At 39.5% G+C, this 18,118-nt stretch overlaps 1 protein-coding gene across 1 annotated transcript in view; it reads right to left on the reverse strand.

The window, feature by feature from the left end:
* DAAM2 (dishevelled associated activator of morphogenesis 2) overlaps positions 1-18,118 on the reverse strand; it is a 125,938-nt gene that overhangs the window by 65,419 nt on the left and 42,401 nt on the right. Inside the window, exons 3-4 of the mRNA XM_067293187.1 lie at positions 14,294-14,368; positions 6,938-7,032 (exon numbers count right to left, since the gene is read on the reverse strand). Of these exons, the coding sequence (XP_067149288.1) occupies positions 6,938-7,032; positions 14,294-14,368 (170 nt within the window). The remainder of the gene's footprint in view (positions 1-6,937; positions 7,033-14,293; positions 14,369-18,118) is intronic.

The following is an 18,118-nucleotide window of genomic DNA, read 5'->3' on the forward strand; positions in this document are numbered from 1 at the left end:
CAACAAAGACTAAACCTGCACTGGGACAAGTTTCTTTTCAGTATTGGGAACATTACTTTTCTGTTTCTATCCTATTCTACCCTAATGACAGAACCACATAAAGTTTACTTTGCTTCAGATTAAGATTAACTGAGGATGGAAATAATAAAGGAGAAAGTCTATTGGAACACTTTAAAGTTTTCTTCAAAACCAAGATTTAAAAGAAATGATGGGTGATACCAGACAAGTCAATAGGAGTTGCTGGAGTTATATAAGACAGTTCAAACCAGTGGTTCCAGCAAAGTTCCATTCAGGTTTCCCAGGGGATTCAAAGAGATGATAAGGGCTGCAAATCATTTCTCTAGACCACTTTGTTTACCTCCCGCTTCCTGTAACAGAGGTCGTTCAGCTAGGCACATTTCTTTAGAATGCCTGAACGCAAGACCACATGAATGCTATTCAAATTTTCAGTCTACCAAAACTCACAGCAACGATAATATGGCCGCGGCTGTGCTCTAAGCACCATAATGTAGAAAGAAACCGCAAACAAATGAAAACATTGTTAACAACTGTTACCTCCAAAACAAATTAAGACTACCAAAAGTCTGTATCTTTGAGTTTTTACCCAGCCTGCTGGATACTTTCTTTCTGTTGAATACTTTCCAATGTGCTGTCTCTCTATTATCTGCTCATAATAAAGTGAGATGATGTCCCTAATATGCATCATTAAAGGAAGCATCATACTGAAAGACTCCCAGCATCTCAGTGTTCTCTGTTCATGTCTCTGTACCAGCAAAACAAACCTGAGCCATACTTACAGGTCTTTTGGATAATACGGTCTTGTCAGATGTATGGTGGTCTGGTTGTTTATACCTTACACCACACAGGAAAGCTCAGGGCCTACCTGAAAGTTAGGCTCGCTACACTGACAGATTTGCCAACTTTCAGATTATTTGGGCCAGCAGTTTGACCAGAAACATGGCAAAGCCCAGTGCTTTCAACTATGTTTCCCTTTGAGGTTTGGGTTTTGTTCAAAACTGAATTTCAAAGTGAATATCAGAGTAAGAGCAAGCACACACAGGAACACGTGCGCACCAAAAATGAAAACAAGGTTTACTCAAACTCTGCTAAGACAACCTGCCAAGTTTCACACAGGTTTGACTGCACATTCTTTGGACACATCATCTTGTCTACCTTAACAAACCATAGGAGCGAAAGCCCCTCTGCTTCCAGGCTAGAGAGCAGAATCACACATCATGAACCAGGAATTTAGTAAGTCACTCAAAGCAGTTTGTTATTTTAACTGGTTATATAAAGATTAAAAGTTAGTCCAGTTTCTGTAATGTATGTGGCTGCTAGTCTGCCAAAGGAGACCGAAACAAGTGCATTCATGGCGGAAAGAGTTGCTGCTGTGCATGCTAGCGCTAAGGATTCATTGGGAACCAAAATAAGCACAAACTCAGTTTGTTACCAAACACTGTGATGCCAATGACTTCTTAGCATTTCTCTAAGCCTGGTCCTGAAGAGCTGAGTTGCCATTTAGCTCTACCCTGGAAGGACTAGTTTAAATTCTCCTTACTCCTCCTCACCTCCAAAGCTTAATGGTATGTATCCATCCTATGTCCTAACTGTCTCTTCCAGATCCCTTGTAAGAGTCAAGCCTTACCCATCTTTTTAAAAAAGAAAAGGCAGATATTTTGCTGTTCCTCTCAGTTCCAGGGCTGAGACAAGGCTTAAGATGGATACCTTTCTGAAGACATGGAGCTCTCTAGTGACAAAAGAAAACTCCCCAAAGAAACAGCTGAACAAAGGGTTTCTAAAACCTACTTCCAGATGGAACACCTGCTTTTATGACAAGACATACATGGCACTATAACTTTCATATATTTTGGCCTGCTGTGATGACCACATGAAAAAATGTGAAAGGCACCAAAGTCACATTGTCTCAATTAAGTACAATTCCTTAATAAATTCACTGGCAGAACAATTTCTCTAGGACCATTTGGATGAGATCATTCCAAAAAGAAGGCAGGCACAGGAAAGTGGTGTGTGTTATAGACCTTGATTAATGACATAATTTAAAACAATGTTGGGATTTTCCTGTACTCTTCCTGGTCCAAAGAGCAAACAGTAAGCTGCATTACTCAATAGGAAGCAAAACTGAGAACCCTCCCATTTAAGCTGACATCACAAGCAGGAATCAAATGATGATTTTCACCTTCCTTTTCCAAAACACTTAGTTCCTTATTGTCCGGAAAAGCCAGAAATCATGCAAAAGGGAGATAAAGGGAGAAATGGCAACTGCAATTTCTGGGCCAACAGACACTCTCAATATGAGGATCTGTTTGGTATGATCATGGGTAGGTTACATCTGTGTAAATGTCTGTAAAGAAGAGAGACAGAAGTGGGAGTTTAGCTGAGTCATAATCCTCTCAGTGTTTGGTGTTTATGCATCTTTATGACTGTAAACATGGACATATCTCTGTGTGTGTGTTTGTGTGCACACATGCACACACACACATGTATATGTGCAAAGAAAAGCCCAACTCATACATTATTAACTACCTTTTTCCTCACAGTATATCCATGTGCAACTGCCATCCTATATGCCCTATATACTGCAAAGTAAGGTTTTGTTCTAGATTGAAAGGTGTAAAGTTAGGCATATTTGCCAAAGTATTCTGGCTAATACATTCAAAAACCCAAGCATAAATAAAATAGGGCATGCTTTAATAGGTGCTAAACAAGCAAATTAAAGCCTAACCTCCCCTCAGACTCTCACTTGATCAGTTTAGCACACATTAAAAGGCAGGACACCTTTTCTCCTTTCAAGTTTTAGTGAGTGCTAGTCAAAATGTGTTAGTTAGTTAGCTTTAATAACAAACCTTTCATTCAAATATAGATGAAGCCTAAGAAGTAATGGCCTGTTGATGGATTCCAAGGATAGTAGGGGACAGTCTCCCTGTGAGAAATAATATGGCTCAGGAAAGACAGAAAGATCATATGCTGGAAGTGTGCAGAGGGCAGGATATTCCCACCCTAATAACAGCTAAGGTTGCACTTTGCAACATCAGCTTTTGAATTAGGACACACATAATCCTGACAACTACTACACTGCTGAAAATTTCAGCATAGTGAGTTTTGCTTGCTGGGTACATAAATGATCATCTCCAGCATGCACTGGAATGCAAGAAGGCTAAACCAAACAAAAGCAATGGAAGGTAAATCTGGATAAAACAGAAGGAGAAAAGCAGACAGTAAAGGGAATTAGTGCTGATAGTTTAATTGATTCAGACTGAAGAAGATCCTTTTGTCTGCCCTTCAAGAATTAAAGCAGAAAGAATTTTCTGTGGTTCCAGAAAGTTAATTTTTCCTGTCCTTGTTAGTTTTTACTTTCACTGCACTTCTGAACCTCCATTTTTTGGGCACTGAAATACCAAAAGAAAAGCTCTCCTCTCACTGCTTCTGTCCAACAGTTTGTCATCACACTTGTTTATAGTCGTAAGTTTTTACAAACCTGAAAGAAAATCTGTTTCCTTACTAGATGCAGATGTGTGTTTTCTGTTCTCTAAGGCTGAGTTTGCGCCTGCATGCTGGGACATAACCTAGCTTTATTATTTCAGGGCAGCTCCTAAATACCAGAACAAAATGCACTTGTTCAGAGTGGGCCAGCTAGTTGCCCAGAGAAGCTTCCATGTTTTCCATCACCTTTTCTCCAGAGGAGAAAAGAGCATGATTTTGGGAAGGTCTGCTTCAGCTTGTGTTGCTGTTAGAACTTGTGGGTTGGAATAGAGGCACAGATTGGTATCATTACTCTCCATTTTCTAGTAAAAGAGACCCAGTTCTTCAGCATAATAAAATACAGAGCCAGACATGTGCATTCTTCTCCTTTTGACTCCTCTGGATAAGAGCATTCAAGCAGAGGTGCCTATTAGGAAGCTGTCAGCATCCCCATGTGCCCTGTCATCACAACAAGATTCCAGTCAGTCCACACTATGTGAATTTAGATTTTCACTCTCTTTTTTCATCAGATGGCTGATGAACAGAAGCAGCAAGGAAAATAGGATTTGATGTCCAAATTCAATACTAGGAAGACTAGTATTTTGAAGGCCTGGGTATAGCACTGCTTATGAGAGGAATTTGATGGAGCTGAGGGCCCCTCTACTGCAACCTTTCCATCAAGAAGAAATTGGCTTGCTGATCAGGCATTGGCATGCAGCCCATTTGGCAGCTAACGAATTGAGTCGCTGGAAATTAGTTGAGACACAAGACTTAACTCAAAATTTGGCTTGGCTTAACTATTTAAAAAAAAAAGCCCCTAAACTATCGCCAGCGATTTAGAAGAGAACACTTTATGGGGTAGCTCATAGATGCTTGTACTGAAGCTTGTTAGGGTTATTATATACAGATGAAACAACAGCCTGTTGTCAAGGGGACCCAGCAGAAGTAACGTAGGTCTAATCTGGAAAATCCTGCAAAGCTTTGGCTAAAGACATTGCTCTCTCCTCTTTCCCTCTTTTGCCTTGCTCTCAAGAAGGGGGCCAGGCTGTCCTATTGAAAATGAGAGAGTAGAACAACCAGTGGTGGTCACAAAGATATCCTTCAGCTGGACACAGCAGCGGTGCCTTGCTGCTGTGGCTATACTCAATGATATGAGAAAGCTATTGCTTTCACAGAAAAAGCATCAAGCCAACTCCACATTAATGTAAGTGAGTTGCTACATTATATGTCAACAGTACAGGCCTTTGGCCTAAAACCCGTGCAAGAGTTGGGAGTTTGGCAGTTGTCTTAGCTTCCATTCTAATATAAAGACTAGTTGCATTTTATTGTGTTCTCTGCTTTAGGACAGTGACAGACAGGCTCAAACTGTCATTTTTTCCCTCAGGCTTCTTCTCAATATAGGTCACTGTTTCTTCAATTCCATGTTAAAAGCACCACCCAACCCACATGCTAAAGTTACCACAGCCTGGTGAATCATTATGGTTCAGCTCAACTTCAGAAACTGGCTGTGTGCTCTCTTACAGACCTTTACAATGGAAGGCAAAACACTGAAGTTTAAGCTGATGTGCTTCACCTCATGCTCGCCATGAACTAAGAAGCTGCATGCAGTCAATACTGAAGGCTCTGCTGAAGTAGAGTATTTTACTAAGCTGAGGAACTACACTTACATGTGCAAGTCCAAAGAGAAGATGCTGCCCCCTACAATAAAGCTCCAGCTACAAATTTCCTACCACAGAGGATACTGGGTTACAACAAATGAGGTCTGATTGCAACTAAATCTCAGCAGAGGTTCATCAGCAAGCTGCAGACTTACTTCTACCACAGCAATCACCTTTTGTCTTTCTTATTCACTTATCACTTAGTGCTCACTCAGTACCTCAACATTCACTAAGCCACCCCACATGAAGGAAGGGACCGTGATGATGGCCTCTCTATATTTGCTTGCTGGTTGCAGAAAGGAGATGTTTCAGCACTTTAGCTTCCTAGAGCACCCTCGCTCTCCTTCACATCTGTCTTTGAACAGTACAGGAGGCTTGACTGAGGGAAGTGAGGACACTTGCAAAGCAGGACTCCTTCTCCAAGTGCTTTCTTATAGTGCTCCATTTCTTTTCAGTAGCTTTGAGTGAAAGTTTCTCAGTGCAGAGAGACAAGCAGTAGCATTCTGCTGGAATTACAAAGATTCAAGTCCCTGCAGTAAATACAATTAATAAAACCAAGGACTGCATGTCACCTTTCATGGAGACTAATACTTGATGCTTCTGAGGAAACTAGACACACACATACACATGCACACATGCATGCATGCACACACACGCTTGCTAGTTTTTCAAAAAACATCCGTCCACAGAAGTATATCCATTTAAAGCACTGGCCCCAGTGGTTTCTGTCTGGTGCTCTAGTCCTTACAATTAAGATTGATCTAGGTGCGAGTCCACTGAACACAGACTTTGATTTTAAATCAAGCCCATATTTTATGTTCCTGCCAACAAGAAACTTAATAAAACACCATGAAGGGTAGAGCTGAGCAAAATCAGCACTTAGCTCTGCAAGAACTCCCAGAAATACCTTCACCTCAACTCCACCTAACTGCAACCCAAATTCATTTGAGGTAATTTTATGCTTTATTTTTACTTCCTTTCAGAAAACATGCATGATTGGGCATTACTGAAGTCCTCTGAAGCTATGACTTCAGCATGGTGTGGATGCGAACACATTTGCCTACTTCGGGCTTAATATAAAGACATCCAGAATCTTTTTGACCAGGTGTTGCCTGAGATCATATAAACTATGGTTATGGTTTCTGCAAGGTGCTCTTTTAAGTGTTAAATGCAAAAGGTTTCTATGCTAGTTAGTTTGCATTGTTCAGAGCATTGTTCCCAGAAAAACAAAGATGACCTTACCTTCAAAGACACAATAGACAATAAAGTGTTTCTTAACATTTGTTAAGAAAACAAATGTTTTCTTAATATTTCTCTATATCACAGTTACACATAAAGCAGGAAGAATGCCAAACTAGGTGATGTCAGATGGATTAGCTGCTTTGTATCAAACAGTTCACATTACTGAAGATAAGGGAAGGCCTGCATTCAAAGTTCAGCGCTGAGGCTGATATTTTGCCCATAATTAATCAAATTATGTGAGAGGTTCAAGGGGCTATGAGGTCTAAAAGTCTGATCTCCAGAGTCATTACCTGTGTTTGCACAAACCTTCCAAAGGCTTCTCACGACAGACTTTGTCTTTATTTTCCTAAAGTTGTATGCTTCAGCATTTGTGTGTGTCCCCCAGGTGGACAGGTTCAGAACAGGAATTGTAAGACTATCTGTGGATTGTCTAACTATCAGAGAAGGCATGTGTTGTGTATGGTGAGACAATGAGGTTTCTGTCATTGCCACTCTTTGCCATGTCACACCTGAGCATGGGGAGGAAGTGAATCGTGATGAAAGATGGACATCATTACCTCATGGGCTGAGTCCGCAGAGCTGTCTTTAAGTCTTCAACTATTTTATTTTTCATTTCTGTTTCTTCTTCATCAAAAGCATACAGAGTCTGCATCTGTTCAGAAAAACAGAGACAGTTACAAAAGCTCAGTCTCCTTGGAAGTTAATAGACAGGCCAGAAATCATAAACAACTAACTATCCCATCTATCCATGCAGACATGCCTGATGATCTCTCACCAGGAAAGCAGTGCCTAAGCTACAAAACCAGTGCCTAAGCTACAAAACTGAATCCAGACGAGGCTACTAATGTGCATTGGCAGCAGCATATTGCCTTGCCACACTGGATAAACTAAGATTCTCAGATTACCTCCCCAAAAATCACACTTGCCAGGATGCCCTCAGAAAACAGTGCCTAATTTAGAACAGCGATCTGTTGTGAGGATCTACAGATATGTGAGGCAGTTTGTAGAGAGAGGTAGTATCTTTTATTAGACTGACTGATATTGCTGGAAGTTTAAAAAAGAAAAAAAAGAAAGAAAGCAAACAGACTTGTGTGTCAGGTTTCAAAGCATGTAAGTTTTTTCTTCAAGGGACAGCCTTCAAGTACCCTGAAAAACAGTGCACGTACCTGGAAGTTTGACTGATCTTTCCCACTCCACTTATATCACCTGGTCTAAGATACAGATTCTCCCTATACACTTTGCCCTTGCTAATTAGGGACGTTTTACTACAAAAAGTTTGAGCATCATAAAATCCCTGTTGCTGTCTATCAACAAGTAAACTGAGGAACACAGAGACTAGGGCTTACATTTTCACATATTTTTCTTGTTGGGATCCACCTCCTCCTTTTTCCCTCCCTGGTATGCAGCCTGAGATAACTAGACCTTGAAATCAGCTGGAACTGAAGATGCTGAGAATCACTGTGCATGAGGGTGAGACTTGGTGAGTGGGCTACACAGAAAAATGATGTTCTCAAAATCAGACAATGCCATTAAAAAAAGGTGAAATATCAGGAAATCAGGACTGCAGATCTACACTCAGCTCTATCGCAACCTTGTGCTGTAAAGCAAGACTCTTCAATGCCCTTTGCACGTCACAACTTCAATGCTCAGCATTTTAAAAAGTCAAGTCTCAACACTGGAATGTTGTAGCCATGTCTTCTTAGCCTCTTTAATTGTAGAAGAGAGAGGATAAATACCTCTCTCACTGGCAGGACTTCTGGGGAATATCACTAAGTGATGTTTGGAAAGTGGCTCTTGACTTGAACTCCTTCTCAAATGAATACTCTGATTAAACCAATATCAGTCAAGGTTCCTATGCTACACCTCTCTGTGGTGGAATCCGAGTACCCACAATTATGGCCCACTACAGCAAAATATTCAAGTCTTTATTTTACTATTCAGCAAGCACCAAAGAAAACCTTACTCTCACTGGAACTTCCTTTAACCATCCCCAACCCCCCCACCAATACCTCACTTCCCTTGGAAGTGTTCCCATGTTGCTTGCTTTTGCAAACCATGTGGTGCCAATACATGTCAGATCCTGAGGGTGGTCATTTGGCTACCTGCCGTTGCTGTCTTATGCTGAACAGCTGGCATAAGGAGATGTGTTTAACTCTAGGGGTCCTCTCTCTGATCCATGCTAAAGTCAAATTCACTCAGTAACGGAGCTAGCTATTTCCTGCCCTAATGGAATGACAGAGTGCTACTGACGGAAAATGAGCTGATGATGTTTTATCTTTTGCCAGCATCCCCCGACAGCCAGAAACATAAATTGAAATGCTTAAGCCAAGCCATATATGATCCCCCTCTTTGAAAAATAAACAGAAATCCTGAACAGGCATTATGGAATCTCAATGGCAGAGTCCTGGGGTGTGATTTGGGGCTTGATTTGTATTTTCTTGGGTGACAGCCCATCTGGTCATCTTTCCTTTGGCCCATAAATGCTCCTTTGAAAGACTCCCATTCCTACAAAGGCTTAATTTCTCCTTGGAGCCATTGTGGGGGGAAAGCAAATGGATGGCAGGAAGGTGCTCAACAGTATTTCGTTGAGAGTGAAAAAGGCCCTTTTCCAAATGAAACAAATACAAATAATCCTGCCTTTACAACAGGGGGTGATTATAGAAAACTCCTTTTCTGAAGCTGCAGGCAGCCAAGAGCCCTTCATTTCTCACTCCTGTGCGTGGCCAGGAACTCAAATCAGCATGCCCTCTCTCTAAAGACAGATTGGTCATGCATTTGCATTATATGAAATAGCTTTCACTGCAAGAGTTATAGAAAACATAACTGTCCCTGGGAGACAGAGGGGAGGGAACTGTCATTATCTGAGGCTGGATTTCATTAATGTGGTTGACTGATGAATTGCTTTCCTGAACTACCACTTGCACTCTAGGACAAAAGTCTGCTGCACTGAGGATGCAGCTAGCTAATATCTGTTAACCAAACCTCCTAAGAAGCAGCAGCAGAATACCACAAGTTCCTTACCCAGTCCCTAAAAAGCAGTATACATGATGACCTACAGGTTCTTTTACACAAGCACATTTTGCATATTTAAAGTTTTCCAAACTAAGTTTATCACCCATGAGCATGACATCTAGTTACTTGACTTGTCATTCTAAAACGCTTACAAATGTGTGCAAAAATCATTCACGTGGAACCGTATGTGTAAAACTTCAGGTAGTCCAAGAGATGATTTTTGAAAACTTGGCTCAGTTTAAACAGCAATATCTTAGTTTAATTAAAAGCACACAGTAAACTCCCACACCTTATCTTAATGGCTAACCGTTCTCCTAAAATGCTGGGAAGCTAAATGTAATACCATAAAGACACTGCATGTGAGCAGAAAAAAGGGAAATGACTAGCAGCAGAAAGAGACTATATGATCAGTTTAGTTTTACTTGCCAATCTCTCACAAATGAAAAGAAAAAAGAAACAAACAAAATAAATAGTGAAAAGGTAACCTGGGCATTCTGATTTATCTTTATAGCCCAAGCTCTGTCTTTAGATCTCATCTATAATCATAACTACCAAAGTGTTATTGTTATTGAAATTACTTCCAGTCCATAAATAAATAAAGTGAAATTAAAACTGGGATTTGACAAAGAACTATTTTCTTTTGCACCTCTTGTGACTTATCTGGATAATACTCCTTTAAAACATTTCTTCAAAGAAAAGAGCAGTTTAAATTCAGGTGCACAATATCTCTAACTATATTAAGACTGAACTAAAAGAATAAATTATGAATTGTAAATGTAATTAAAAAAATTTGAACTTTTTCAGCAAATGACAGTTTAAAGTAACATAAATGTCACCTAATGCAGATGGGGGACAGAGCTTTCTACCTGCTAGATTCTGCTGAAAAATATATTTTCAGGAAGCTGTTTTGCAAAGAGCAAGTGCTTTCTGACTCAAGGAACAAGGCCTGGTTATGCTGTATTTATTACTCTTGACCCCCATCTCATGCTCTCAGCTGAGCCATCTCTCCAAAAAAGCCAGATCTGCAGCTACTGTACACCTGAAAGTCTCTCTGTGGAAGTGCAAATACAGTCAAGCTCATAAAAGCAATGTAGTGGTGTCAGAAGTTTTCCTCCTTCTCCCCTATAAAGTGAGGGCCGTGTGTATTTGTGCTGCCAAGCAGACAGTATCATGGGGTGGTGAGGGGAGGAGAAGCACAGGGAGGTTTCTTTACATGTGATATCAACAGGGCCACTGCTGCATCTTTATGAAGAGAAGTTCTGTGTGTTGATGAATCAGCAGAAGATGACAATGACCTCAATAGGGGAAGGGTCTCTGCTGGCAGGCAACTCACTAGCATTATTCATAGCATTCAGATACCAGATGACTGGGTTTATGAGCACTGCATATCCAAAGAAAATTTGGAGGCTCCTATTTCTAATTTAGACAGCATTAGCAGCCATCTCTATTTTTAGGGGACTGATCTAGAAGACACTCGAACAACTGATCTTCCTTTCAGTTAGGCAACCTGAAGGATGGGACGTTCCCTCCAAAGGAACTGCGCACTACAGATTAGTAAAGATTGAATTTTGCTGTCATACACTCTTGTGAGAATTGGGACTAAAAATTATTAAAATCTATAAAGTCACAGTGACAGAAACAATTGTGGGAACAGAACTGTGCCTAAAATGCATAGCTTTTTGACCTGGAGTAGGAATCTGTGACCTCAAGTTTACTGTGAGAGTGCTTCCTAAGATAGTGGTCTAAGGTTACAAGTAGGGAATGTCAAACATGTCAGAAATCACCACACTGCTCTCAAGCATATATGCAAGACAGATATGATGGGTAACACGGCAGAACATCTCAGAAAATGATCCTTGAGCACAGTGGCCTTGGCATGCTGAAATCCGCAGAAGATACTTAATGATATCGGTGGGATAAAGGTGCCATTTTCATTTACGAAGTGGGTAGGGAGAAGTTTTTTGCCCAGCTCATATATAAAACAGAATATCATAATTATGCAAAAGGATATAGAAGAAGCTGTGAAAGCTCTATATAGAAAGACTCTTATGCAGTTAATTCACAGGAGAGGCAATGATTAAGCTTTATTAAAAAACAGGACTTAAAGCATTTTAAACTAACACTTCTGTAATTACTGCTACCATTTCAACTCTAATACTTCTTGCAGTAATTCTAATTAAAATACTGTAATTCCTGATAGTGCCCGAGAGATGCAAACTGAAATAGACTAGACAATGTCAGGAAGCAACATGAAATATGTTTTTCTTTCACCATTTATGAGCCAGGTCTACTTGGAATAAGTATAAATAAATAAATAAATAAACCCCACACCACTATATTTAGGAGAGAAATTATAAGGGGATCTAAAATAACCATTTGCAAGTTAAGAATCTCAACAGTCTAAAAAATGATGAAGAGAACATTACTTTTAAAGTGTGCTGGAGCTGGGTTACTCCAGTTTTCCGCTGATACAATTCCTGTGAAATCAAGTCAATTACATTTCACCTGCCTAAAACCAGAGCAACTAAGTGGTAAATAAGAAGCAGAGATTTTAACCACCGAGTATCTTTTTAATACCTCAAGCATGAGAGTAAATCATGAGGCTTGAAGCCACAGAAAAGGTTATTAATCATTCAGTGTTGAGGCATGCAAACAACATTACCAGGGCTGGTGTTTATTGGTGCTCTTAAAATGTGTTTAAAATTAGAAACATAGACTAAAATATGGTCTCATTCCACGGAACTGCTCCAGGTTTACAACAGTGGCATTTACATATTTACTCCAGATTTACATCAGAATCATTTAAAAACTAATCCAAAAGCCACTGAAAACAATGGAAAAACTTTTGGTAGGTTCAAGGGGCCTTGGATCAAACCCTTCCAGCAGTATTTGGGTGGTTGAAATTGGAAGGTTTCATTTACTTATTTTTTGTTAGAGGTTCTGCTAAAGCAAATGTATTCAGTCAGTAAATCAAAGTACAGTGCCATGCCAGTCACAAAAGCTCAACCTCTTTTCTCAAAATCAGCCCATATTTTTTCTATCCCTTCACTCTGCCCCAAGAAAATCTGGCATGAAGGAAGGTGGTCATTTTGCTCATTCATGACTCACAACAGATAGCAGCTCTTCTTTTATCCTCTTACAATGAGTTATAAGGGCTTGCAAAATCTTGTTTTTCTTTTTAAACAAGACATATTTCACCAAAAGAAATACATAAATATTGATACATTAAGCATCCATTGAGGCATTAATAATCATATAATTATAATATATTATATATAATTTACAAAATTATTTTTCAGCTCATAACCACGATATAAAAGGAGCAGAGAAGTTTTCAGAAACAAAACATAAAAGTATAAGTAAACAAGCAAGGTGTATTACCTAAAATGCTAGGAACTGAATTCTGTCATTACTCCTGCACAACCGCCAAAAAAATCCTTAGTAGATATTGCATATAAATAACTGGAGGCAAAACTTGTCTATAAAATCAAAAATTCAAAACCTAAGATCTACCATATCAAAGCAGACTAGTGGACCCTATAGGCTTCTGCTGGTGGCCAGCTCTACTGGATGTTTCAAAGGAAGATACACATTACACAGCCATTGAACAAGGACAATTAAAGGAAGCTTTCCTAAAAATTCTGCTTGGCTTTTGCCTGATGTCTAAGGTGTTGAAGCCTTATGCTTCTCTGTTTATCTGCTCTTATATAAGTGGATATCTTATCTTTATCTTATGTAAACACCTACCTTTTCTTTAATTATTCTCCTAAACTAACATCAGTGTTATTATGCAGATTATATAGAAATCAATTTTAAAACACCCAATAAAACAAACCTTCCCTCCTTTTCCACTGGCTGCTTTTCTGTTTCATCAAATATCCCTTTGTTCTTCTATTCTGAAGGATAAACAGGGGACTTGCCCGTCCACCTGCCCACCCTCCTCCCCCCACTAATTTCATATAACAATATATATCCTCACTTACAGACTACACAAACTCCTCTTGAAGAAACAAATTATTTCACCTTTGCTCAGCCCAAATGGCACACTGGTCTACAAAGAAGCTCACTGCAGTCAAAATACAGTTCTGGAAAAAGATACATTAAAGCCTCACTACATCAGACTGGCTAGCCCTACCATAACACGTGCACAACTGTGTGCATTTGCTGAAAGCTAGCTTTCCATTACCACTTCTCAGAATTTTTAAAATAGGGGTAACATTTTAAGTACCTCTGTGCTCCACCAACACCCAACAGCATGACAGTCTCTTCAAGACCATTATGGTCTGCCACAGTTTAAAGCCAGCTGAAAGTTGCTTTGAATCATACAGGAGTCAATTTAGTTCTAAAATTAGTGGAGTTCAAAAAGGGCACAAAGCCATTTTTGTCCCTTCTTTTCAGGTTCTGTGCCAAGAACAGAGATCTAAGGATCAGGTCCACATTCTGTGATAGGCTTTGCAGTCAGCACGTAAATCATTTTAGAAGTTTTTCAGAATTCTCTTTAAATACGATTCAAAAAGAGAACAGCGGGAAGGAGGGAGGGACAGCAAGTGAGTATACACGATCATAGTACAGAACAATTGATGACTTTTAAAATCCAAAACATAGCGACGGCATCAAATCTCATTACTCCAGCTCTGAGTTTTCACTCCAGAACCTAATTTGATTGCCTTCAATGTTCTGAATCACAGAACTAAAAAATGGAAAATGCCTATGGTGTTATCTAATCCATTATTCTACTAGAATAGGGCTTTCTTAATACACATATACCTCCTCTTTCGCAAGGCGAATTTTAAATGAGTCAAGCACTTGGCCTAACATTCCTCTCCTTCAGGGACTTCTTCCTAAAAAAACAGTTCTCTGTGGTAGAAAATCTTCCCTGCTGTGCAGGAGAGGTAACTTACTGCTGCCATGGAGTTGATACGGTCAATGTAGTAATCTGGCCAGCTGGTAGCAAGCTTATTAGGATCCTCTTGTTCCTGAAACAAAAAGTTAAACAAGGTTACACAGGAAGCCTTACAGGATGAAGTGCCTCTGTGGAACCATCTGGGATTCTTCACTGCATTATTCTTTATTGCATTATCTCCTCCACATATTTTTGTATAATACACATAGACTTGTGGCATTTATTACAAATATTTCTAAAAGTGTAATGCTAGCGCTGTCACCACAGTGTGTCAGAGAGAAAAAGAACCCCCTTCAGCATTATAAAATTAGATGGAGACAGAGTTACCTTTGGTGTTTTGAGTGGCAAACCTCAGCCCCTTCAACACAGTGACTACATGACTACACTCCCAAGCAGAAGGAGAGCCCATTTACAGATAACAGGTTTACATTTTATAGTTTTATACTGATTGATCTTAGAAATTATCTTGCCTCACTAGTGCTCAAGAGATGGTGGGATTCACCAACAAAGGGCTCAACATCCGCAATGGAGAAAAGCACTGATTCAAGGAATCTGAAAAGAAGTGAAAAGGCTGCCTCTTTTGTGACGTAATAAACCACAAAACTTAAGCACAACCTCAAAACATCCAAAGGAACAGAACAGCATCCCATCAATTACAGAAAGAGCTGTATTAATCCTTCCATCCCTACCTCCCAAATTGTTCATCTGAAAGCTTCATCACTAGACTAAGCTCAACCAAGCTCAACTTTCAACAAAAGACCTACCTCTACTCAGGCACCAATTCTTTCTGGTTCCTCAGCTGGTCTATCTATTTATAGATAGACATAACAGTCACTGACAAAATAAAGATCAGTTTCTAGGATCCTAATCTCCTATTATAAGGTAAAAGTAACTCATACTAAGACTCAGTTGAAGTTACTCTTAGTATATGATAAGAGACTGAATCACCTGACATCCCAAGGGTGTCCAAAGATGGACGAATACTGTATGGATCTAACCAATGCTGTCTGTGTATGAATGTTTACTCACACTAGAAAAGCTATTCTGTGGAAGCTACACAGAACAATATTGAACATGTTATTCTGTAAGAGTGCCTCAGTCACTCCAAAACTGTTTGGTATATGAGAAATAGCTCTACATGGTCCCTGCTGAACCACATTCAGAAAACATGTTGCTATGTGTCAAATTCTTTTCAGGCTACATCCCAACTCACATAGCAACAATTCCATACAAATTGAAATCTTCATATTTAGAATTAAACACAAAAGCAGGACTAGGATTTAGATATTTCCTTTCTCTCTCCTCATTCACCTGGACTTTTAACATGTGAACTAAAGGAGTATCTCCATCCATGATAACAACCAAATAGAACAGCTCTGTCCCTGCCCAGCAAAGGACTGCAGTACAGACACATCCTAGGCAGTTCACAACTCTCTTTTTTAAGACTACTGCTGTAGTCTTAGGAGGCTGTCAAAGTGGTAAGAGATACCAATTTTATCCAGAGTTGCTATGCACCCACCACCTCATGGCAATAAATGGTACAATTAAAAACAAGGTGACCTTTCTCAAACAAAGTGAGAAGTTCTGCTGCTTTTCCTTTTTTCCCCTTTCCTGGCCGCAATCTGCAGCAATCTGCTGGACCCAAATACACGCCAATCAGCATATGCCAGAAATACACAACTCCCTACCAATAGCCAGTCAGAACTGCCACATCACATGTTATTGATACACTACCTTTCAATGCCTGTCTTCCGTGTAGAATACATAGCAGCAATGACAACACTGACTACTGCATTGCATTCAGCAGACCTTAACCTCTTATGCAAAAGTCAAAATATGACCTTGCTGAGGGAAAAATTAATCAAGAAATGCAGCATTATATTTAGAAGATAATCTTATCAACCCCAAAGAGGACAACAGAGAGGGGGAGCTAATCCAGAGATAGTAAAATAAAAGTCATTCTGCAGAGAACATAGAAACCTGATTTTAAAGGTGAACCAGGTTAAGCCACCAATCTGAAGTACAAAGTGTGCCGATATGCCCTCTGAAAGTTTTCCCTGCACAGAATTATAAAAGTGCAAGTAATAGGTATAATTGTTTGCAGAGTACAAGGGACTGGAAGATTGTCAGAACATGGAATACATATGTTCCCTACACCTCTTTTGCTGGCATTCTGAACTCCAAGTAAAGAAACAAATACAGACAAATCAAGGACTGCCTGTATCCATTCTTCATATCCCAAAATAAACTACAATATTCCTTCTCTCTAAAATTCTTCAGGAAAAAAAGCATAAATGCTGGAATACCATAATTAATTTTTCTAGATGTCTAGTTTAGACATGCAAGCCAAAGAGCATCAGGATAGATATGTTAAGCATCAGGACCTCCACTGAACCCAAACCATTAGAAATTTCACAGTCAGAACCAAGGCCGAGATGACTCTGAACCCCTAGAGTATATCCATATATTGGGTTAGCTTGGCAAATGAGACTAGGCCCATGGTATACCTTGCTTTTTACCATTCTCCATCTACTATAAATTGGTCTGAACTCTGAGCTCACAAAGGTTGTGTTTTGTTTTTGTTTTTAACTAGGATTGGGAGAAAATTGGTTTCAGTGAAAAAGAGCAAGTGTAAACTTATTTTCTGAATAAAAGCCAGACTGAATCTGGATACTGGTGAAGTTAAAAAAGTTTTATCTGATGTTCCTCTATGCAACCTCACTTTCTGAAGCTCTTTTGCCCCAGATGCAAATGATCCAACATATAAGCAAGAAAGTCCATCTAATTTCAATGTCTCTCCACACTCCCTGTTCAGACTAGAATTTTATGGCGCTCAGGGCTTGCTATGCTTCACTGGACCAAATATGATTATGTACTTAAAACATTACACTTTATTTTGATTATGAAGTCCCAGAAAAACAATTCTTGCAAAAGCTACTTTTACTCTGGATGAAAACATAGATTTTTATTGAAACCCCTCTAAACACTAGGTGACATAATGTTATTTATAGCCAGTCACCTGGTCAACATTTTTACAGAAGACACAAACTTGCACTAGAATTTCTTTCACTCTGTGGAGCAGTAGCATCAGAGCCATTGGAGAAAACATTTCGTTGCCCAAATTATGTGAGTGTTCCCCACGGCAAGAAATTGTTGTACCATGTTTCCTCTCAGAGTGGGGAAGATCAGCCAAAAATGCAATGCAATTCTCGTTTTGGTTTTTGTGGGGTGGTGACTGGGTAGGTTTTTTTTTTTTTTAAGGTCTTCAGGATTTGATTCTCAAAGAAAACCCCCAGAGAACACTGCAAGGCAAGTTGATGATGATGACCAAAACATTTTCTTGCCCCAGGAGACAGAGAAGGAAAAAAAAAAAAAAAAAAAGAGAGAGAGAGAGAGAGAGAGGTCCTAATATCCAAAGCCACAAAGGCAGCAAGAGCTGGAAACAATTACCCATCTGTATGAAGCAAAACATCAGCTGAAGGAGTGTATTAAAGCAAATCCTTCTTTTAGCTCCTTGAATAGTGTAAATATTACATTAAAAAACAGACGTCAGCTTGCGGATTTTATAAGGAGCCATATCATTCTTCACTGGAGTAAGAACTATATAACTGCTGTGAAAACAGGATCCTGATATCATACAAGCCTGCAATATAGCCAAGGTATTATATAGGCTTTGACACTAATTTGGACATGCTCCATCCCTTGGTGGAAAGTGGGACTTATGACTTCACCTAAAATAGGACTTGATGGAGTACAGCATATATTTGGACCATTTGAAACAATCAAAAAGAAATGAAATAAAACAAAGTATTGTGTGCACTGC

Source organism: Apteryx mantelli, chromosome 3 (genome assembly GCF_036417845.1).
Source record: "Apteryx mantelli isolate bAptMan1 chromosome 3, bAptMan1.hap1, whole genome shotgun sequence".
In the NCBI taxonomy this organism is placed as follows: Eukaryota; Metazoa; Chordata; class Aves; order Apterygiformes; family Apterygidae; genus Apteryx; species Apteryx mantelli.